At 40.3% G+C, this 21,795-nt stretch overlaps 1 protein-coding gene across 1 annotated transcript; it reads right to left on the bottom strand.

Annotated features, from left to right (window-relative positions):
- Nucleotides 1-895: 895 nt before the first annotated feature.
- On the bottom strand, nucleotides 896-20,457 carry LOC119912021 (zinc finger protein 208-like). The gene is made up of 5 exons (XM_038730994.1): nucleotides 20,410-20,457; nucleotides 16,057-17,513; nucleotides 15,476-15,532; nucleotides 8,227-8,377; nucleotides 896-2,760 (listed from the first exon to the last, which is right to left on the bottom strand). Exons 1-5 carry the CDS (start codon nucleotides 20,455-20,457, stop codon nucleotides 1,219-1,221), a joined length of 3,255 nt encoding a protein of 1,084 aa, XP_038586922.1. The 3' UTR covers nucleotides 896-1,218.
- Nucleotides 20,458-21,795: the final 1,338 nt, after the last annotated feature.

The raw sequence follows: 21,795 nt of genomic DNA, 5'->3' as shown, positions 1-21,795 counted from the left end.
TGTGTATATATGTGTATATATGTGTATGTGTATGTATATATATATATATATGTGTATATATGTATATATATATACACACGTGTGTGTGTTACTGTAAATAGGTTTATTGTACAGTTATTTATGAAAGCAAACGACTTCAAAGTAAACAGTTACCAACTAAGAAACTTAAATTTGCCAAATGAGCAGACGGTAATGTGTTATACAATGTAACAGTATTTTTTTATGTGAAGTTCTGGCAACACTATTACAAAGATTATTTGATAGGTTCCAGCAGTATCTATTGTTACAGTTCAACATTTAGTCATCAGTCTGGAATAACAAATCATCAGTAGGCACTGGCATCTTGACATCAACAGCAGAAACAGAACTACTTTAATACAAGCAAAGAATCACAGTAACTAACTTCACTCTTCCTTCAGTCAGTTACAGCATGAGCATGGAACAATATTAGAAATCTCTCTCATCACACTGGGTACATACAATTGTCTGGTTAAACTTAGAAGAAACATAACGGAGCAGCAGACACTTATTTTCCATCACTGACTCAATGCTCAGAATGTCACACAGAAAACATGAGGATGTTAATCATCACAGGTAAGTGTATCTAAACTATGTGGTGCATGATGAACTTGAGCATTCATTCTTTCTACACACAGGTGAAAAACTCTAGCGAGCTACAAACATCACCTCCTACACCTACAGAACGTGAGTATTAAAATGATGCACCAACATAAGCCTCTTAACTACTGAACTATCAGAAGCATAAATTCAACACTACTAATCTTCCTTGCAGTTCTAGAGGAATAGCGACTAAACCTTTAGTTAGGAGTACTTTTTAAACAGGTATGAAAGTAGATAAGTGGATTTACAGCTAGACTACTAGGTGAATAAAATATTATTCTTTGACAATAGTTTATGAAATCATAGTAAAAGTTAATTTGAAGTGAAGTGAAAATCATTGAAACAGACAGTATCAGTAGAAAAAAAACAGCCCGACTCTGGACCACTTCTGGGTGGTGTGAACTCATGGCTACATAGTGTTAGATTACAGAAGGCCAGTATGTAGTTGTAACCACAGTAACATACATGCTGCTCAGAATTTAAAGTCACTATTGTCTATCTCTCAGTTTGTAGAAAAGCTCAGAATATAACACACCACAGCTATCAGGGCATTAGGAGGAGGCAGGAGGAACCAGCTAGCTTGGCTTTGAAAACTATTCATAACAATGCAGTGTGACTGCGTTGATGGAAATTAAGGGATTTACTGTGAATAAATGTTTTTCCACACTGTTCACACCAGTATGGTCTCTCTCCAGTGTGAACACGACGGTGAATGTTTAGTTCACCTGATATAATGAAACCTTTCCCACACTGGTCACAGCTGTGTGGTTTCCCTCCAGTGTGAACATGTTGGTGGTATTTTAGACTACTTGATGTAGTGAAAGCTTTCTCACATTGGTCACAGCTGTACGGTTTCTCTCCAGTGTGAATACGTTGGTGGTATTTTAGACTACCTGATGAAGTGAAAGCTTTCTCACATTGGTCACAGCTGTACGGTGTCTCTCCAGTGTGAATACGTTGGTGGCATTTTAGACTACCTGACTGAGTGAAAGCTTTCCCACATTGGCCACAGCTGTACGGTTTCTCCCCAGTGTGAACACGACAGTGACTTTGTAGTTTAGCTGATGAAATGAAAGTTTTCCCACACTGTTCACACCAGTATGGTTTCTCTCCAGTGTGGATACGACGGTGCTTTTGTAGGTCACCCGATAGAGCGAATGCTTTCCCACACAGGTCACAGCTGTACGATTTCTCTCTAGTGTGAACACGCTGATGCATTTTTAGTGCACTCGATCCAGTGAAAGTTTTCCCACACTGTTCACACCAGTATGGTTTCTCTCCAGTGTGAACACGACGGTGAATTTTAAGTTCATATGATGTAGTGAAAGCTTTTCCACACTGGTCACAACTGTACGATTTCTCTCTAGTGTGAACACGCTGATGCATTTTTAGTGCACTCGATCCAGTGAAAGTTTTCCCACACTGTTCACACCAGTATGGTTTCACTCCAGTGTGAACACGTTGGTGTTTTTTTAGAGTACCCAAATGGGGAAAAGCTTTCCCACACTGGTCACAGCTGTATGGTCTCTCTCTAGTGTGAACAAGTAGATGGGTTTTTAACCCACTTGATCTAGCGAAAGTTTTCCCACACTGGCCACAGCTATGCGGTCTCTCTCCTGTGTGAACACGTTGGTGGTATTTTAGACTACCTGATGAAGTGAAAGCTTTCTCACATTGGTCACAACTGTATGGTGTCTCTCCAGTGTGAATACGTTGGTGACATTTTAGACTACTAGACTGAGTGAACGCTTTCCCACATTGGCCACAGCTGTATGGTTTCTCCCCAGTGTGAACACGACAGTGACTTTGTAGTTTAGTTGATGAAATGAAAGTTTTCCCACACTGTTCACACCAGTATGGTTTCTCTCCAGTGTGGATGCGACGGTGCTTTTGTAGGTCACCTGATAGAGCGAAAGCTTTCCCACACTGGCCACAGCTATGCAGTCTCTCTCCTGTGTGAACACGTTGGTGAATTTTAAGTTCATTTGATGTAGTGAAAGCTTTTCCACACTGTTCACAACTGTATGGTTTCTCTCTAGTGTGAACACGCTGATGCATTTTTAAATTCTTCGATGTTGTGAAGGATTTTTCACAGTGCTGACAGCAGTGACGTTTGAGTCCATCTCTTCCTCTCCGTTCCTATAACAGACAGAGAGAAAGAGTGATTGAGATGTCATGGTGCAATGTAAAGTAGTGAGTGTACAGCTTGTACAACAGGAGGAGTGGAAAAGGACTCCAGTGGCAATCTGTGAAGCTCCAAGAAATTAAGGCAGTGCTGGCAAATAATAGAGGCCTCATAAAAAATAGACACTTTGGTACCAATTTGGATATTTTCACATAGGGGTGTACTCATTGTTGTTGCCAGGGGTTTAGACAATCGTCGTGCGATCTATTTTAAGGGGACAGCAAATTTACATTGTTATACGAGCTGTACACTCACTCAAAATTTTACAATACCAGTACCAAAACCAGAACCCTTAAAGTGATACTGATACCAATTAAATTGATACCAACTGAACTGACCTGTTGTAGCCATATAGTGGTTGATTGGTAGGCTATTATTATTCTTACTGTTATGGACAAGTAAGACTACAGCTTGGGAGTTTTTTTATATGTGAATGAGAGAGGAGTGAAATAGTTTAGTGACCAAATAAGTTGTAGGAAATGCATTTAAAGGTATTTTTTGGTTGAAAGTAAACAACGGAAAATTAGAAAGTTAATAAAATAGCCTATCAATAAACTGAACTGAAAGATCCCCGCAAGTAGGGATGGGGATCGAGACCCGGTTCCAAAGTTTCTCAAACCCAAAAATCAATAGGGTTCGAGCTTATCGATACTGCTATCGAGACTTGTGGGTCCAATGATGTAACGTTTTGTCTCGAGCGTCAAATCTGATTTAATTTGAAACGCAAGAAAAGAAAATCATCAGGCTGCAGTCTGTCAGCTCCTACATACACACACACAGCTGCAGCAGAGCGAGCGGCTGTGCCGTCACGGTGTAATACGGTGAGGGTTAAGTTAGCTCCAAACTACTGTGACGTTATCTGTGAAGGTTCTCAGTCATCCAGGTCATAATTATCCAATGAAGGTTGAGGTCAAGGGCAACTGGACTTGGTAGAAGAAACTAGAAGACGTTTCGTCCCTCATCCAAGGGACTTATTCAGTTCTGACTGAGAGGTAAGGAAACTCAGCTATTTAACCTCTTGGATCGTTAATTTTCGATGTAAATTGCGCAAAACTGATTAAAATGTTTAAAAAATACCATTCACTTAAACATATTGAATAAGTAATTAATATTTTAGTCACAGGAATGCAATATTTTATTTTTAATTTAATACAGTAATTGTTATTATTGGTCGCACCACATGATGAGTGGAACAAAAACTTCTAAACCAAAATATATTTAAACCAGATATCAGTAACATTTAAAGGAATTTTCATGAACAAACATTTCATAAACATTTTTTTGATGGAACTCTCATTACAAACATTTATGTTGTGCAGTACACATTTACATTTTTGTTTTGAACAAACATAGAACTTGACAATATGTCAGAGGTGTTACCCAATCAGCAGCCACATTTAAAAGACAGTGAAGTCCAGTGGCTGGCCGTACGCAACAGGATGTTCAAGGCTCCACCATTTCCATTGAAAAAAATGCTTTGCTACATTTTGTTAGGATTAAAGTTGGCTTCAAACTCAAAATAACTCTAAATTTACTTGATTTATGTTTACATGTTGTTTAATTTGACCTGACAGTCACGTGTCTGTGATCATCGATCAGGGAAATCGAACACGGTTGTCCTTTGTAAAAGTCCTGGGTTTGACACAGCCAATAGAGGTCGTTAAAATATAATAAATCAAGTGAAGATGGGCTGCTACGCCAACATGTTCACAAAAAAATGCATTTCCTCCTAAGAAATGGAAACACGCACAAGAGCAACATGTTGCTTCATATAGTTTTCATTTAAAATTTTCTTTAAGACGCAACAATTCTTGCTCCGCTCTTGCTGCGGGGTCAAAATTAACATGCTGTCCATGGCAAGCAGTTTTCTTTACTTGCATAGTTTGTGAAATGGTTAAGTAAAATTACAAGTTCTAAATATTTTTGGCCATTTTTCTCATGATATTGTACAAAGACTAAAAATAATCCGTTGTTTCTAAAATGTAAGAAAAAGTGTGTCAAATTGCAGAAAAATCTATTCCATATCATACTACAATAAAAGCACTTTATATGTAAAAGTCAAATTGAATATAAAAAGGACAAAAACTAAATTGCCCATCATGGAAACCACTTTTCAGCGGTCGCACCACGATATTTTCTAATTTAGTCAAAATTTGAAGGCAGAGAATGTAAACAAAACTTGATGTTTCAATGGGTCCTTATCAAATTGGTATATTATTCAACTTCCTGTCTTCTAATGGATTTCAACATAAAAGTCCCGAAGTGGTCGTTTGTTGATGGTTGCACCACATGATATTTCATAAAATGGACATCGGACATCGCCTGAAACGATACTTTAAAAAAAGAAAAAACACACACAAAAAAACTGGTGGGCATTAAAGTTTTTTTTTTTTAATTTACTGTTGGTCTCTGTGTTCAATCCTGTTCAAGCCGTGTTTACTTGGAGGATGCTGAGTGCAGAATTCTTGACTAAGAACGTGGTCGGAATGACTCATGACCTGTCCAGCCTTCTTTTCAAGTGGGAGCGCAGGTCTGTCAGCTGAACTCCAATGATCTTGGAGCAGATTTTAACAATGCTGCTGAGGCTATTCTTGTCCTTCAGACCATCCATAAAACCAGCAGATAAAAGAAAATTTTAAAAGACTTTCAATAAACGAATAATAAAAAATTACATTAGATACTCTGGGTAACATTAAATAAATTTAGCTTCCGCATCAAGTAGATTCTTTGTTGTCCCCGCTTGGCGACAGACTGTTTTTGTCAAACTTGAGGTTGGAGTCAAACATGGTTCTCTCGCTCTCCCGAAAACACAGCGGCCAAGTTTGTGTAGTGAATGGTTAGTATCACGAACACTGCTGCACAAATCCAACACGCTTGTCAATGTTGGAGACCCACCTTAAATAAATTATTACCACGCATGTAAGGAGCCTAGCTAATAAGGATGGCTATGTTAACCTTACAAAACAGCTGGGTTGCGAGGTTAGCACGCTGTACATAGCTCCGTTCTAGTCAATATCGCATACACCCAAACCTCGCCACAGTTCATTCTGTGGGAAACACTGTTACTGAACATATTATAAAGTAAAATTATTAGTGCTGGGCAACGATTAACATTTTTAATCACGATTAATCACATGATTTTCTTGCAATTAAGCGCATTGTGCGCAATAGTGAATGAATAATAAGTAGTGTATTGCACACTTAATTTAAATGTACTGCTATATACACAACATGCAACAACATGTGGTTTGCAAATTCTTTAAACAAATAAGGTGCTTTTTCCCCAGCAGTTCCTTTTACACAGTAGCAATAAAATACAGTCATACACAAAAGTTTAGACACCCCTGACAATTTCCATGATTTTCATTTAGAAATAAATCGGGTATCTGGATCAGGAGTTTCATTTTGAGCTATCAAATAACTGAAAGACACAGTAATATTTCAGTAGTGAAATGAGGTGTATTAGATTACAATATGCATCGAAATGAAAGTAGACAGGTGCATAAATTTGGGCACCCCAATAGAAATATCAACTCAATATTTAGTTGAGCGTCCTTTAGCAGAAATAACAGCCACTAGACCCTTCCTCTAGCCCTTAATGAGTTTCTGGATTCTGGATGAAGGTATTTTGGACCATTCCTCCTTGCAAAACATCTCCAGTTCAGTTAGGTTTGATATTTGCCAAGCATGGACAGCCCACTTCAAATCACCCCACCGATTTTCATTGATATTCAGGTCTGGGGAACATTGTACTTGTTCCTCTGCATAAATGCCAGAGTAGATTTTGAGCAGTGTTTCGGGTTGTTGTCTTGTTGAAATATCAACCCCCGGCGTAATTTCAACTTTGTGACTAATTCCTCTAAATTATTCTCAAGTATCTGCCAATATTGAGTGGAATCCATGTAACCCACAACGTTAACAAGACTCCCAGTACCGGCACTGGCCACACAGCCCCAAAGCATGATGGAACCTCCACCAAATTATACTGTGGGTAGCAAGTGTTTGTCTTGGAACGCGGTGTTCTTTTGCCGCCATGCATAACGCCCCTTATTGTGAACGAATAACTCCATCTTTGTTTCATCGGTTCACAGCACCTTCTTCCAAAATGATGAGCTGGCATGTCCAAATGTGTGTTTGCAGACCTCAAGCGAGCCCGTTTGTGGCGTGTGCAGAAAAGGCTTCTTCCGCATCACCCTCCCGTACAGCTTATCCATGGTGCGCTGAATTGTTGAACGATGCACAGTGACACCATCTACAGCAAGATGATGTTGTAGGCCTTGGGCTGTTTTGACCGTTCACCATCCTTCGCCTCTCTGATATTTTACTTGGCCTGCCACTTCTGGCCTTAACTAGAACTGTGCCTGTGGTCTTCTATTTCCTCACTACGTTCCTCACAGTGGACGCTGACAGCTTAAATCTCTGCCATAGCTTTTTGTAGCGTTCCCCTAAACCAAAATGTGAACAAGCTTTGTTTTCAGGTCATTTGAGAGGTGTTTTGAGGCTCCCATGTTGCCACTCTTCAGAGGAGAGTCAAAGAGAACAACAACTTGCAAATGGCCATCGTAAAAACCTTTACTCATGATTGGATGTAAGTGTCTACAAATTTAAGGGCTTAATTAGCTCACTAAACCAATTATGTGTTCCAATTAATCAGTGCTAGGTAGTTACAGGTGTTGAAATCAACAAAATGACATGGGTGCCCAAATTTATGCACCTGTCTAATTTCTTTTTGATGCATATTGCACATTTTCTGTTCATCCAATAAACCTAAATTCACTACTGACATATTACTGTATTTTTCAGTTATTTGAAAGCTCCATATGAAATTGCTGATCCCAAAACCCGATTATTTATAATTGAAAATCATGGAAATTATCTGGGATGCCTAAACTTTCGCATACGACTGTATTTTATATATTTCTTCAATCTCAAAACATTAATGTAATCAAACCAAAGCTGCTTGCCACCGCCAGGGCATTACCTTTCTTATAGCTTAAAACAAGTGACCATCAGAGAACATTGTTCTTGTGTTCACTCGCACAGACTTCAAAACTTGAAATGACGTTAGAAATCACAGTGGATATTTTACAAGCTCGGACCAGGTAACGTTAAAGCTGCTGATGCGTCATGCGCCTCCTGCTATGGTGCCAGTCACCAAGCAAAGGGGCACCACGTTTTACAGCAACACACAACACTGGCGGAAAACGTGGGTAAAGGCGTCAACTCACACTGAAGTGTTTCCTATGTTGTTGACGTGCTGTTAAATACAGATTATTTATCGGTGCGTCTCAAAGAAGTAACGTTACGCTACTTCTGCGCAAGTGGACGGAGTCAGTCTGCTATGCTAGTTCCCGCTTTAGCTGCCGCAGAGCTCGGGAAAAACACCGGGTCCGATCCGGTACAGAAGTCCGTGTACTCACCCGGGTGCTGACTTCCCGGCTGTCCGGGTCCGGGTCCGGGTCCGGCTCGCAGTTAGCAGAAACTTTCTGTCCGGAGCTCGTCGACGTTACTGCCGCCATCTTGTCTCTCCGTGCGCTGAGCTGACAGTGCGCATGCGCTGCTCGTTGTTTTCTTTTCAAACGGCATCACCGTGGAAACGAGTTTAAAAACAGAAAAAAACAAAATTAAAATGAAAGAAGCGACTACTTCATGTTCACTATTTAAACCTTTCCATCGACCGTTTTAATGAATTAAAAGTGTTGTTAATGGGTCAATATCACTATAAAGTGCCTTTGGTGTCCTCAGAATGAATGAACTTATTGTAAAATAATTTAAGGTTTTATTATAAATGACCAAACATTTACACACATCAGAATGTGTTTCCTTCATTTTATACCATTTTCTTTGGTTTTTGCATGGCCCACATGCTGCTCTGCTAACTTCAATGAGTGTAATAAGTGGTTTAATTACACAAAATTAAAATAGTTTTTATTTGTAATAATGGTCCTTAGCAGGTTTGTTCATACAAGCCATTTGAATAATTTGTTTAATTTACATGATAATATTAAACATTTTGTAAGTGTCCCTGAAATTGCTGTCATTGTGGGGTAACTGCCTCTTTAAGAAACAGGCCGGTGTATTGAGTGACATCATCGCCAGTAGTCTTTGTTCAATGGAGGTTTAAACAACTGCTGGAAGTACATAACATTTCTACACTTCTATTCCTTAATTTTCATCATATTGTGTTTGTTAGATCCCGAGTCACCCCTGTTCAGGAGGTACTGGACCAGCTCTCCGTCGTAAAGGGTCCGATCCTCTGGGTATTACCCTAGTAGGTATAACTGAGGACTGTTTAAGCTGGTGTCGAAGAGATTCGCCTGGCTTCTCACTGTCTTCTTCCGAACGCCTACCCTGCTTACTCTTCTGACTGATACTAGCCTCCACTTGACAGCTCTCATTGATCAGTGCACTTGGTATAGTTGCTAGGATTGTGTTTAGTGGCCAGGAAAATAGGCCCCAAGGATAAGTTAATTTTGTTGGCTAGAGCAACCTATACACACTTTACCTAATGAATTACTACCTTAGTGAAGAAATAAGTTCAGTGTCTACTACTTGTACTTTAAATGCAGTATAAAAGGGGCAAATGGAACAAGGATTTAAATGGGGCTGTTCTCAAAATATCGATACAGAAATATATATATACATATATTGTTAGGTAATCCTTGATTATATGTGTATACAGATGCTTTTGTATCGATACATCAACAAATGACTGACATAACTTACAGGGAACAGTTGCTGTTGAGGGGTTGCTGGGGATGTTGCTGCTGCTGCTCTGGTTGCTGCTGATACTACTGGAGGTGATCTGTGACTAGAGATATTATAACAAACATAGGAGATATATTAGCTGATGTGACCATGACAAGATGTAAAGATTGCTGACAGTATTTGGGACCGGCTCACTATGACTGACCTGCTGTAGCTGCAGCCGCTGCCAAGGCTGACTGCTATGAGAAAATAAGAGGGAGACGCTCTCAGAGACGGCTGCACACCGAGAGCTGCAGGGAGAGGAAACAAGATTCCAGGTTCAAAAAAGTGTGGGAAATAATCTGGGAAGGAAACAGTACTGGGAGAAAGGACTAAGTTAGCCGAGGCAGGTGTAAGAGTGAGACAGATCTATAGACAGGTGTGTGTGTGTGTGTGCAATATTGTGATAATGATTTTATATATTTCATTGTTAATCGGAGATATATGGATTGTATTTTGATTGACTATATGTCTAATCATAAATCTAAAAATATGTGTGTGTGTTCTTTCTGTTGGCCCATAATAACCATGACAGAGCAGCATTTTATAACATTTCATACCTTTTTCTGAAATCTAATAGGGCCATTTCTTCTTTGATGTCAGGAATATTATTTATTTTATATTGACACTGACATTATTACATGTATTTCCAGTTATTTAGTTCATATAATAGGTTTGCTATCTATTCAAATACTGTTCTGATTTAAGTGATCGTTTGAAAACGGGCTGATAAGTAGGCTATAATTCAGAGGAATAAGTAATAAACCTGTTTTACCAAAGTTGTTATAATTATTTTAAGGCACACTACGTTTTTTATTAAGTTACTGTAATAATCCTAGTTGAAGTGAAAGGTTTTTAGTCAAATTATATAAAAAATACCAGACCTCACGACGCCCGTGAAACTTTTCTCCCTCAAACAGCAAGAATGAAGTGAACAGAGCAACTTTTGTTTATCTGTGTGTAGAAGCAACGTTATTTTGGGCGCAGTGTTAGTCGGCAGCTAAAGTTACTTCTACTGGCGACACGCAGCAATATGCAACTACTGTGCTGCTCTCTTTGCGTCTTTCTTGTAAAATACATCCAACAACCCACAACATGCACGTTGAGGTGAACCCGTCTGACCGGCGGGATCGCAGGAGTCCTGCAGGCAGAGCTGCTGAATCACTAACGGTGTGTGAACGGGAGGGCTCGTCACGGATGAGGTCATCAGGTGAAAGGTCATAATGTGGGTCATTTTATTTACTATGAAATTATTTTTACTAATAAAAAAATCACAAAAGGACCTTTACAAATTTAAAAATTAATTAATTAATTAATTAAATTTGTCATTGACAAAAGGGCACTTTGGGCATCAAAGGGCAAAAGGGCAGGTGCTCAAGCCCCCGTAGCACCCCCCTCTGCACGTGCATGGAGTCCAATGATTCTTCAGTTGGTTTGGATGTTGTGGTTACCGTCTGTGGCTCGATCTCTTGAAGTCCCCTGAAGAAATCTCTGAAGTGTTCTCTAGTTTGCTGTTCAAATCCCCGTCTCTTCTCTTGGGCTCTTGGTCCGGTGCGGTGATGGTCTTGCTCCGAGTCCGATGCCTCAGAGGTCTGCCGAGGAATAACCCCGATCTCTCTCTGACTCCTCTTTATATATCCTACTCTGTAGCTGAGTTTCTTTGTGAAATCAGCCACCACCCTTTTCTTGTCTACGTGACTACTGTCACACAGCTTGTTCATCTGTAAATTCAGTTGGGCCAGAGATGTCCTTGTTTGGCCATTTCATTTTCCCTTGCTGACCCTTTTGCAGTTATCTAACCTTTACCCTAATTCTCCTTACTTTAACCATATTATGTATTTTACAATCGAAATATCAATTCTGTTTATTAATCTTCAATATCAATGAGATATCCTGATTTTCAATCATCATATCATGTTTAATACCAAATATCTTTCTTTTATCATTATTCAATATATTGCTTATAGCATTGTGAAGCTCTGTGTTTTGCAGATGGAAGGATGTTGCACTTGTAAACATATTTAATTACCTATTTAAAAACATACAGTTGTGAAAATGTAAAAGAACAATAACTAGGTTATTTGGAAGAGCAAAGACGGCGACAAAGAGAACTGATTGCATCCCCAAAATGAAATGAAAACAATAACTTTTTAAAAAACAAATCATTCAGTAGTCACTAGTTTCCTCCCCAAGTCAAAAACCATTATTAATTAATAATAATAAAAAGGTTAGTGGCATGTCCACCTTTTATGAAAATAAACAAATTATTTTCAAATTGTATAAAATCTTGGATTATTTCTTTATGAACAAATGAAGACCAAATATTACTGTTTGATGGTTTGACCACATACGTTTGTTGTTTAGAGTTTATTTAGGAAAGAAAGTGCAAATATGACAGATGACAGGGTGGACATATTTTATGCTTTGTTCATACTTTGTAAGCTTGCAATTAATTTATAAAAAGTGCTGGAGCTTGACCAACATGCATTTCTAACAAACTAAGATCTACTTCATAAAATGTATGTAGAGTCAAATGGAAAATCTCAGCTTTGTCTTTTGGGAATTATGAAGTCTCAAAGGCACTTTATAGTGATAATGACCCTAATACAACATGTGTCTGATTTTCTCCAGAGCTGTTTCGTCTTCAGGTCAACATAAAAACCAGAGCAGAACATCTGCGTGGATGAAATGATCCAGTTCAGTTCCTAACAGAAGTCTTTCTTCCTACATATGGAAACTTGCCTTTGTGGGAGCTGGATAACGTATAGAGCATAAAGTATGAGGACCAGAGATGAGAGCCGTTAAACAGTTAAAGTTTATCACTTCAATAGATTCAGTAGACAGAAGGTACTCTAACAGGTCATAATAAAATTAAATCACTCATTCACTATTGAACAAGGAAACGATGTAGCATGTCGGCTAAATGCAGTAAATGTACCGTGATCATGTAACGAGCATTGATTAGTTCAACCTGATAAAACTATTAATATAACGTTGCAGTGGGGGTTTACCTGAGTTCCCAGTATATTATGTGAAGCTGTCTCCCTGCCTTTTTTCCGGGAGGATTGTGCCGATATGCCGGTGTCTCGCGTCGCTGAATGAAGTGACGTACGGCGCAGGTGTTAATCTGCCTCTCAGCCGGGAGCAGAGCCTGAACATGTCTGAATAAAAAAGCCACAGCCTGCATGCTGGTGTTCCTGCGTTTATTGCCAGATTTCTGTATGAAAGTGGTTGCGTTTCGGATTATGCTCAATCATGAGTTCAAGCAAGCACGTGTACGAGCACACGCCTGGTTGCAGTCTTAAAACCGCACCGCTAGTGGCCGCTGGAAACTACATAATGCCCCTTTAACAAAGAAACAAACCAGTTAAATACACTCATACTGCCACCTGCTGGTACAAAAGGGGTACATCAGCTCCATCTACTTTCACTCAAAAAACTGCAAAGCAAGTTCAACCATATAATACCTGTACTGCACCAAACAATGCGCTCATTAAATCACAGAGAGAGAAGTGACGTGTTCCCTGGTCAGTTCTAAAATATGTAATTGGATTGTACTTGCTACATGGACAGAATGTGTTGTTTATATCTGCGAGACAAACAGCTAATGAATATTATTGGCAATAAAACTGTACAGCATTGAAGCTGCACCACCGCGCCGACAAAAATCAATGTGTAAAAACTAAAAAAGTCAATATGCAAATAAAGAAAACCTCTCAGTGAAATCTTTTTGTAGAAATGTGTCTTAAGGAAAAGACTCTGACCCTGATCTTGCCCATTGAATAGTTTGCAACACCCTACTAGAGGACCTCAGTCTGCATCCTGGATCAGCATCCCATGTCTAAACATAACAAAGAAGCAGCAGGCACTTACTTTCCATCATTTACCCAATACTCAGAATATCACACAGGAAGCCTTAAGGATGGTATAAACTATAATGTGGTGCACTCCCTCTTTCTACACACACTGGCTAAAAACTAAATGAGTCATCTCCTATACCTACAGACTGTGAGTATTAAAGTGATGAAATGTCCCAGGCCTTTACACAGTGACTAGATTTGGCTTTATTTTCAGTCTGAACAGAGAAGACAGATTCCAAACCACATTCAGAAACAGAAAATAAAAACAGAGAGAATGAACGAATATAGATGTATGTAGCAGGATCCCTACTTTAAATTCAATATCTGCACTTGTAACATCTTCTGGGGCACCACCTTCAATCAAAGGAGAAATTAAAGAAATCAGTCTTATTAACTGATCTGTGAATTCCCAATACTTTGATCCTTAGTTTCTGCTTTGAAGAAATATTCACAGACAAAAGGAAACATTTATCTACAGCTAAATGTGATTAACAAGGGAATAAAGCCAATAAATTAGGTTTTAATGAGCTAATGAGTTACATGACATGAAACCAGATTCAAATAAATGCATTTAAAGTGTTTGAGGAATGATTATTCAGTTTGGCTGTATTAAAAAAGTGGAATGAACGCTAGTTCACTAATTCAGCTTTCCTCAGACCTACGTTCACGGCCTCCCAGCGAGGTGAGCGCTCACTGGAACGTGGTGGTGGCCGATGTGTTGAGTCAGACAAAGCCATGTTTCTCGTGGGAAGACAATGAAATAATAATGCAGACAAACAGAAGAGGTGAAGAAACAAAGGAGAAAGAGGCCGGACCCCCGTCAGAAAGGGCTCTTACTGGAGGAGGAGGAAAGGTTTTCATGTTCAAACTGTTGTACGCCTCATAACTAATAATCTGTCTTTGTGGTTTCTTCTACATTTATGGAACTATATAATGTGATATGTCACCACAGTCACACACTTCGCTTCACTATGGGCAAATTAATAGTGATTACAACAAAATAACAGGGTTTACATCAAGCATCCATCTCAGACATGTTATTTAAAGCTAACTCAGATTTAAAACAACGTGAACCATCACTACTTAACTATCAGAAGCATAAATGTTCAGCTTCTCCTTTTTTTTTTGGAACCAGCTGAATCCAAAGACACAAAGGAGTCTTTAACTGCTGTCAGTCCTGTTCTTCATCTTGTTATCAGGACAGAACACAGACCTCTGGGGAGTCAGAGAGTACCAGGTGTGGAAAGAGGCAACGTGGCACTTTGACTAGTGAGGACATAAATGTGGCCTCTGGGACTCTCTTGGTCATGCTAACTTGTTGTCTCTGAGTCTGAATCTGTTCATCTAGAAAGTTGTAGGAGGCTCATGTTCTCATCAATGTTTTAATGAGTCCTCGTTTTTCAAAATGTGTATAGTGGAGGTGGAGCAAAGTTAGCATGATGAACAGAGTCACAACAATTATGAGAAATCTTAACCCTTCGGGCCGACAGGTACAAGGTGTGGATGATGACCTCATGATCCTCTGACTTCAGACCAGGACAGACTCTGCTAAATCAACAGGACCAGAAATATCCCTGCGTCCCTCACATGGCTGGACAGTCAGATCCTCCAGCCAGAGTCACTACATTTTCTTTACCAAGCAATTCATAGAGAAAACTCTTGGCAAGTAGTTCTAGAAAAATATTAATATTCAAATAGTTTATGAAATCATAGTAAAATTGTAGTGAGAATCATGGAAACAGACTGAATCAGTAGAAACAGGTAGCCTGACTCTGAACCACTTTTAAGCTAACTCAGATTTAAAACAACATTAACCATAAACTTCCTAACTACTGAACTATCAGAAGCATAAACTCAACACTATTAATAAAACGGTAGCAGATTCAACGGTTAGTTTGATCCTACATATACTAACTCAAACTAATCTCACCTAAATAACAGAAATGCAGTGATGACAAGAATCCCATTAACTGTAGCCACTAGGTTGCAGTGTGGTTACATGGAGAAACAACTTATCAGACACAAGTTTCTTGCTACAATCCCATTACTGAGTCTGACCTACTTCTTCCAGGACCCTCCCTCCAGCAGAGGGGTGAGGGAGGGTGGCGTGATCTCGTGGCTACATAGTGTTAGATTACAGAAGGCCAGTATGTAATAACATACAACACAGAATATAAAGTTACTGGTGTCTGTCCCTCAGATCGTAGAGAAGCTATCGACACAGCTATCAGGGCATGAGGAGGAGGCAGGAGTGGAGGTGGAGGTTCATTCTGTCCAACAAAATGGATCAACTGCTTCTCCTCAACAGAACTAACTCGGACTTCTGCAGATCTGCCGCCTTCTGTTTTACAGAGTCCTGGTTCACCGAGCACATCGCGGATAGTGCACTTCACCTACTGGGATTTACACTTTTCCGGGCGGACCGTAAAGATGATTCTGAAATGCAGTGACTGCCCTCTACTGGGTACTGCAGTTTCATTTTGCTATTGGCTGATAAAACCTCTGGACTGACGCTTTCCAGCTCTTTCCAAATCAAACTTCCTCAGCTGTCATCACATGACGTTAGTCTAGCACAATCACATGATAACAGGTGGTGGTATTCAGGGCAGGAGGAAACAGCTAGCTCGGCTCTGGGAAAAATGTCACAATGATGCTTTGTCAATGCATTTGTGTCTTTTAAGGATTTTACTGTGTGTGTAAAATTTGCCACACATGCCACAACCGTACGGTTTTTCTCCAATGTGAAGACGTTGGTGGGTTTTTAGGTTACCTGATGTCCTGAAAGTTTTCCCACACTGTTCACAGCTGTGCAGTTTCTCTCCAGTGTGAACACGTTGGTGGAGTTTTAGGTTATTTGATTGAGTGAAAGCTTTTCCACACTGGTCACACCAGTACGGTTTCTCTCCCGTGTGAACACGGTGGTGGATTTTTAGGTAACTTGGTGTAGTGAAAGTTTTCCCACACTGTTCACAGCAGTACGGTTTCTCTCCAGTGTGAACACGTTGGTGCTTTTTTAGGTTACCTGACATAGTGAAAGTTTTCCCACACTGTTCACACCTGTACGGTTTCTCTCCAGTGTGAACACGTTGGTGCTTTTTTAGGGCACCTGATTGAGCAAAAGTTTTCCCACACTGTTCACACCAATACGGTTTTTCTCCAGTGTGAACACGTTGGTGGGTTTTTAGGGCACCTGATGTCTTGAAAGTTTTCCCACACTGTTCACACCAGTACGGCGTCTCTCCAGTGTGAACACGTTGGTGGATTAGTACTTCCCATGATGTCCTGAAAGTTTTCCCACACTGTTCACAGCTGTGCAGTTTCTCTCCAGTGTGAACACGTTGGTGGAGTTTTAGGTTATTTGACTGAGTGAAAGTTTTTCCACACTGGTCACACCAGTACGGTTTCTCTCCCGTGTGAACACGTTGGTGGATTTTTAGGTAACCTGGTGTAGTGAAAGCTTTCCCACACTGTTCACAGCAGTACGGTTTCTCTCCAGTGTGAACACGTTGGTGCTTTTCTAGGGTACCTGATCGAGTGAAGGTTTTCCCACACTGTTCACACCAGTGCGGTTTCTCTCCAGTGTGAACACGTTGGTGGATTTTTAGGGTACCTGATCGAGCAAAGGTTTTTCCACACTGTTCACACCGGTATGGTTTTTCTCCAGTGTGAACACGTTGGTGAATTTTTAGTTGACCTGCAGTAATGAACGTTTTCCCACACTGGTCACAGCTGTACAGTTTCTCGCCGGTGTGAACTCGTTGGTGGATTTTTAGGGTACCTGACCGAGCAAAGGTTTTTCCACACTGTTCACAGCAGTATGGTTTCTCTCCAGTGTGAACACGTTGGTGCTTTTTTAGGTCACCTGATTGAGTGAACGTTTTCCCACACTGGTTACAGCTGTACGGTTTCTCTCCAGTGTGAACACGTTGGTGGATTTTTAGGTCACCTGATGTAGTGAAAGCTTTTCCACACTGGTCACAGCTGTACGGTTTCTCTCCAGTGTGAACTCTCTGATGAATCTTCAAATTTCCAGATTTTGTGAAGGATTTGTCACAGTGCTGACAGTGATGACATTTGAGTCCCTCTCTTCCTCTCCTTCTCTATATCAACAGAGAGAAACAGTAAGTGAGATGTCATGGTGCAGCGAGCTATCTAAAACCATAAATGACATTAGAGCACATCTTTGAAATTACATACTAACCTACTGTACCACATAGCACGTATGTGCTGTCTATGAAATACTCAGTCATACACACTCACTATGTACTGCATACTAAATAAATGATCAGTGTGTTATTACCATGTAAGCCTGACTGTTCACACTTGAGTACTCAAGCAAATTTTGTAAAGGCTACAGTTCGTTTTTCACATTTGATGTAAAGAATTCCTGTAGAAAGTGTGAAAAGACAGCTGGAATTATTTTAAAAGCATTGCAGGAAATGCACAAGAGTAGGCATAGGGATCGTTAATTACGGGTCCAAGTCCAAGTGGGCTGGAAACCCTATTGTTTTAGCTCGGATTTTTATTATTCTTCCGCGGCCTAGACGGTAAGAGCTATAGACGCAAAACTCATAGGATAAGTCCAGGTCACTGCAGCGACCGCAGGCGCAAAAATTTGCACACTTCCTAAGGGGTGCTATAACCAGTTTTTTCACATTTGGGTTTGAAACTCCCGCTCACGAAAGCTTATATCAAAAACTTTATATCCACGCGTTCAGGGATCTGGTTGAATCTCCTGGTATAGGCCACGCCCATTTCCTGCACTTCCCCCCACTCCATCGCAATAACTGAAAAATTTTTTGATTTACTCCTCCGAAAGTGAAATTCCGATCGGCATCTACCAAATGTTTGCAAAAAAAAGTGATGCAATATCTTAGGTGGCCGATCAACACCAAACTTGAAGCACTCATGTGACATCCCCCCCCGAGGGGCTTTGCAAAATTTGGTTTAACTAGCCCCTAGGTGGCGTATTTAACCCGAAAAATTATAAACACTATTCACATTGACATGAAAGTTGTTGCCGAATTGTTCAGCATGGTCTCCTTACTCCAGGCACCAAAGTTGACCCAAATATGTTCATATTCATCCAGCTGTTATTGCATATTAAAAGTTTAAAAAAAATTCATTTACATGCATTTTGTATCTCCATAACTACATGTCCGATGGATACCAAATTTTGGTCAATTGTTCTCCATGGGCCTTGATGACACCCGAAAACTTTGGTGCAATTCAGCTTATAGGTGGCGCTATAATCAAAGCTCAAATACCCTGGGGAAATCCCATTCATTTCAGTGGGATTTGGACCCAAGGCATATTTTGCCTCATAACTACGCACCACTGCATCGCACAGTCATAAACCTTATTTCTGCATGTTTGGGGGATAATGCCGAATCGTATGGTATAAGACACTTCTGCAATGACATTTTCATTTTACTAAATCTCGAAAACTTAAAAACCCATTTTAATTCATTCCTCCGAAGTGGCAACTCCGATTGGCACCAAACTAGGCACAGACCATCTCTGGTTCAAGCCGATAAGTTTGTAGAGGGTATTTTGATCCCACAAAAAATGTACCAATTAGAAGCTAACAAATATTTGCGAAAATGCTAAAAACAGTAAGTGATGTCATATGTTAGGCTTGCAATGACAGAGTTCTGAACAGCCTACAGACAGTAAAGCACCTCGCAGTAATCTAAACGAGAGGAAATAAAAGCATGGATGATCATCTCCAACTCGCCCTTTGACAGCAGTGTTCTTAATTTGGATATATTCCTTAGCTGGAAGAAACAGTTTCTGACCAATTGTTTAGAGTGGTACTCTAAGGACATCGCAGAATCAAAAACACCTACGCTCCTGAGGCTCAGCTGGACAGACTAGCCTAAATCAACAATATGCTGTTTAATCTGAGGGATTCTACTTACAGGGGCGATAATCAGTGTTTGGATCTCTGTTTCCTTAAATGAGCAGTACAGTTGAATATCATCTGCATACAGATGGTAAGATATGTCACTGTATTGAATAATTACCTGTGCTGGAAATATATACAAAAAGGAACAGGATAGGTCCCAAGACAGAACCCTGAGGTACCCACCACGACAACCCTGCAGTTTCAGACATGATCTAATTTACATAAACACTAAAATTTCTACCAGAAAGGTAGGATGAAAACCATTTTAAAACTGTTCCAGACATCCCAACCAGATCAACCCAACCAGAGTCTATTTATCATAATATTTTGATCAACAGTATCCAAAGCAGATCAAAGGCCCAAGAGAACCACAACGGTGTATTCCTTAGAGTCAGCTGACATCAGAATGTCACCAGAAACTTTAAGTAATGCAGTTTCTGTGGAATGCTTTTTACGGAAACTAGACTGGAATTTGTCAAACAGCTTGTGATTCTCTAAGAAAAAGAGTTTCTCTGCTACAACTTCTTGTAGAATTTTTGACATGAATGGAAGTTTGGACATTGGCCTGTAGGTCTTAGGTTGTAATGGATCCAAGCTGGGCTTTTTAAGTACAGGCTTAACAACAGCATGTTTTAAAAACAAAACAAGGAACGACACCAGTTAAAAGTGAAGTATTTTGCAAGAGCTAATAAATGTAGACACAGCCCATGGACATCTGTCAGCAACAAGTTTACTCCCTGACCCCACCACAATCTCTCGAAAGTGCAAAGAACTGAATGCTAAGAGAGGTGACGTGGTTGAAGAAATCAAGGGGGTCATGGCGTTGATAAATGTGGGAATGACAACTGATGATCACCGTAAGATAAATTACATGTCAATCACCTGTCACTATGTCACACCACAATATGACATGAAGAGCAGGGTACTCACCACAACAAGCGTACCAAGCGACGCCAAAACAGCAAACAATATTCGAAAACAGTTGCAGCAGCAATTACTCAGTCCTTGGATTTGATGCGTCAGTGATGAATTTTGTTGTCTGGGTAACCGATCAGGGCGCTAATTATGTTGCCGCTCTTCGCCCATACCAGCGCCTGGGCTGTCAAGACCACCTGTACAACACTGTCCTCCGGCATGCCTTGAACCCAGATGAGCTTTCAGAAACAGTCCCAGAAGTAGCAGAGACCCTGCAGGCCACCGAGGCTTTAGTCTGATATTTAAAGCAGTCAGGTCTGGCAAGCCAGTTGTCAAAAACTGTCGAACAGATTGCAGATTGCCTCTAAATTAATGTATTGAATCATAGCCTACTTGGCCAACTAATAATTATAAAATAATGATGATTCATGCAGCGGCGAGCATTTCTGTGCGCAAAACGCAGCAAAGACGAGAGCACTGGCGGAGTTTGCGGAAGAGTGGGAAAACATTGTGGAGCAGGACGAGGATGAAGATGATGAAGTACAGCAATACATGCGCCTCAATCACAACATGGAAGGTGATGGACAAGATGTGCTGCTCTGGTGGAAACAGCACAAGACCCTGCTACCGCAACTGTCAAGACTGGCTCACTCTGCGTTTAGTGTCCCCGCCAGCAGCAGCGAACGTGTCTTCGCGCAGAGTGACAGAAGAGAGGAGGACGGGGTTAAAACCTTCCACTGTGGATGCTGTTCTTTTTCTCCACGATGCTCTGTAAGAGACTGTTCTAACATTTCGTTTGATTGGACTTTATTTTCGTTTAACTGTTGGAAACTACTGCAAAAAAGAATGTCGATGTTCTTTGGTTGCATTATAAGGTAAGATAACCTGCAAGTTTGGCGTTTATTTAGGTATTATTATTATTTATTTATTTAATTTGTTTAGATTGTAGGCTATTGCTCATTTTGTTTGCGAGCAGCCTGCCTGCCTCACTGTAGTGTTTCAAAAATGTGGTTTTACTCACTGTGGTTTAATAAACAAACATTTATTAAACTAACCGTCGGTGTGATATGCTTGAAGTGAGTCTCTCTCTCTCTCGAATTTTATTGTAGCCAAGTATTAGCGTTGATTTGAGAGGCTAAATTGATCAAACATGTTTTACTCGCTGTCAGCTTGGCCATCATGCGTTTTTTGTGCGTCTTGATATGATACATGTCCCCAGAAAATGTCGTGCATGTAGGTTGAACGTGAACGAGAGGCTAATTTTTTCCAATTTTCTAGGTGGCGCAAGCGAGTCATTTTGCCACGCCCATCCGCGAAACCCATAAAATCCGAAATCTTTCACCAGTTCTGACATGTGTGCAAAGTTTGGTGAGTTTGAGTATGCTCAGGTCCCCAAAATGGAGCTTACTTTGCAGCAAAAAAAAGAGAAAAAAATCTTTACAGAGTCAATAGGGACCTCGCACGGTCGTGCTCGGGCCCTAAAAACAGGCTCGGGCTAATAATTTTGATGAGCTGTCGGACACGGATCAGGCCTAGAGGCCCGAGCAGCGCTCTTAATA

This window comes from Micropterus salmoides, unplaced genomic scaffold, assembly GCF_014851395.1.
Source record: "Micropterus salmoides isolate LMB-PRFRI ecotype aquatic unplaced genomic scaffold, ASM1485139v1 Ms_hic_scaffold_2, whole genome shotgun sequence".
Classification (NCBI taxonomy): domain Eukaryota; kingdom Metazoa; phylum Chordata; class Actinopteri; order Centrarchiformes; family Centrarchidae; genus Micropterus; species Micropterus salmoides.
Note: the sequence above shows the minus strand (reverse complement) of the source record. Positions and strands in the feature narration are given on the sequence as shown.

Coding starts and splice junctions, on each gene's coding strand:
- LOC119912021 (XM_038730994.1), bottom strand. CDS start 20,457: ATGCCGGAGGACAGTGTTGTACAGGTGGTCTTGACAGCCCAGGCGCTG. Junction 17,514..20,409: donor TCTTGACAGCCCAGGCGCTG/GTATGGGCGAAG, acceptor CTGTTGATATAG/AGAAGGAGAGGAAGAGAGGG. Junction 8,378..15,475: donor GAGGGAGGGTCCTGGAAGAA/GTAGGTCAGACT, acceptor CCGTTTGAAAAG/AAAACAACGAGCAGCGCATG.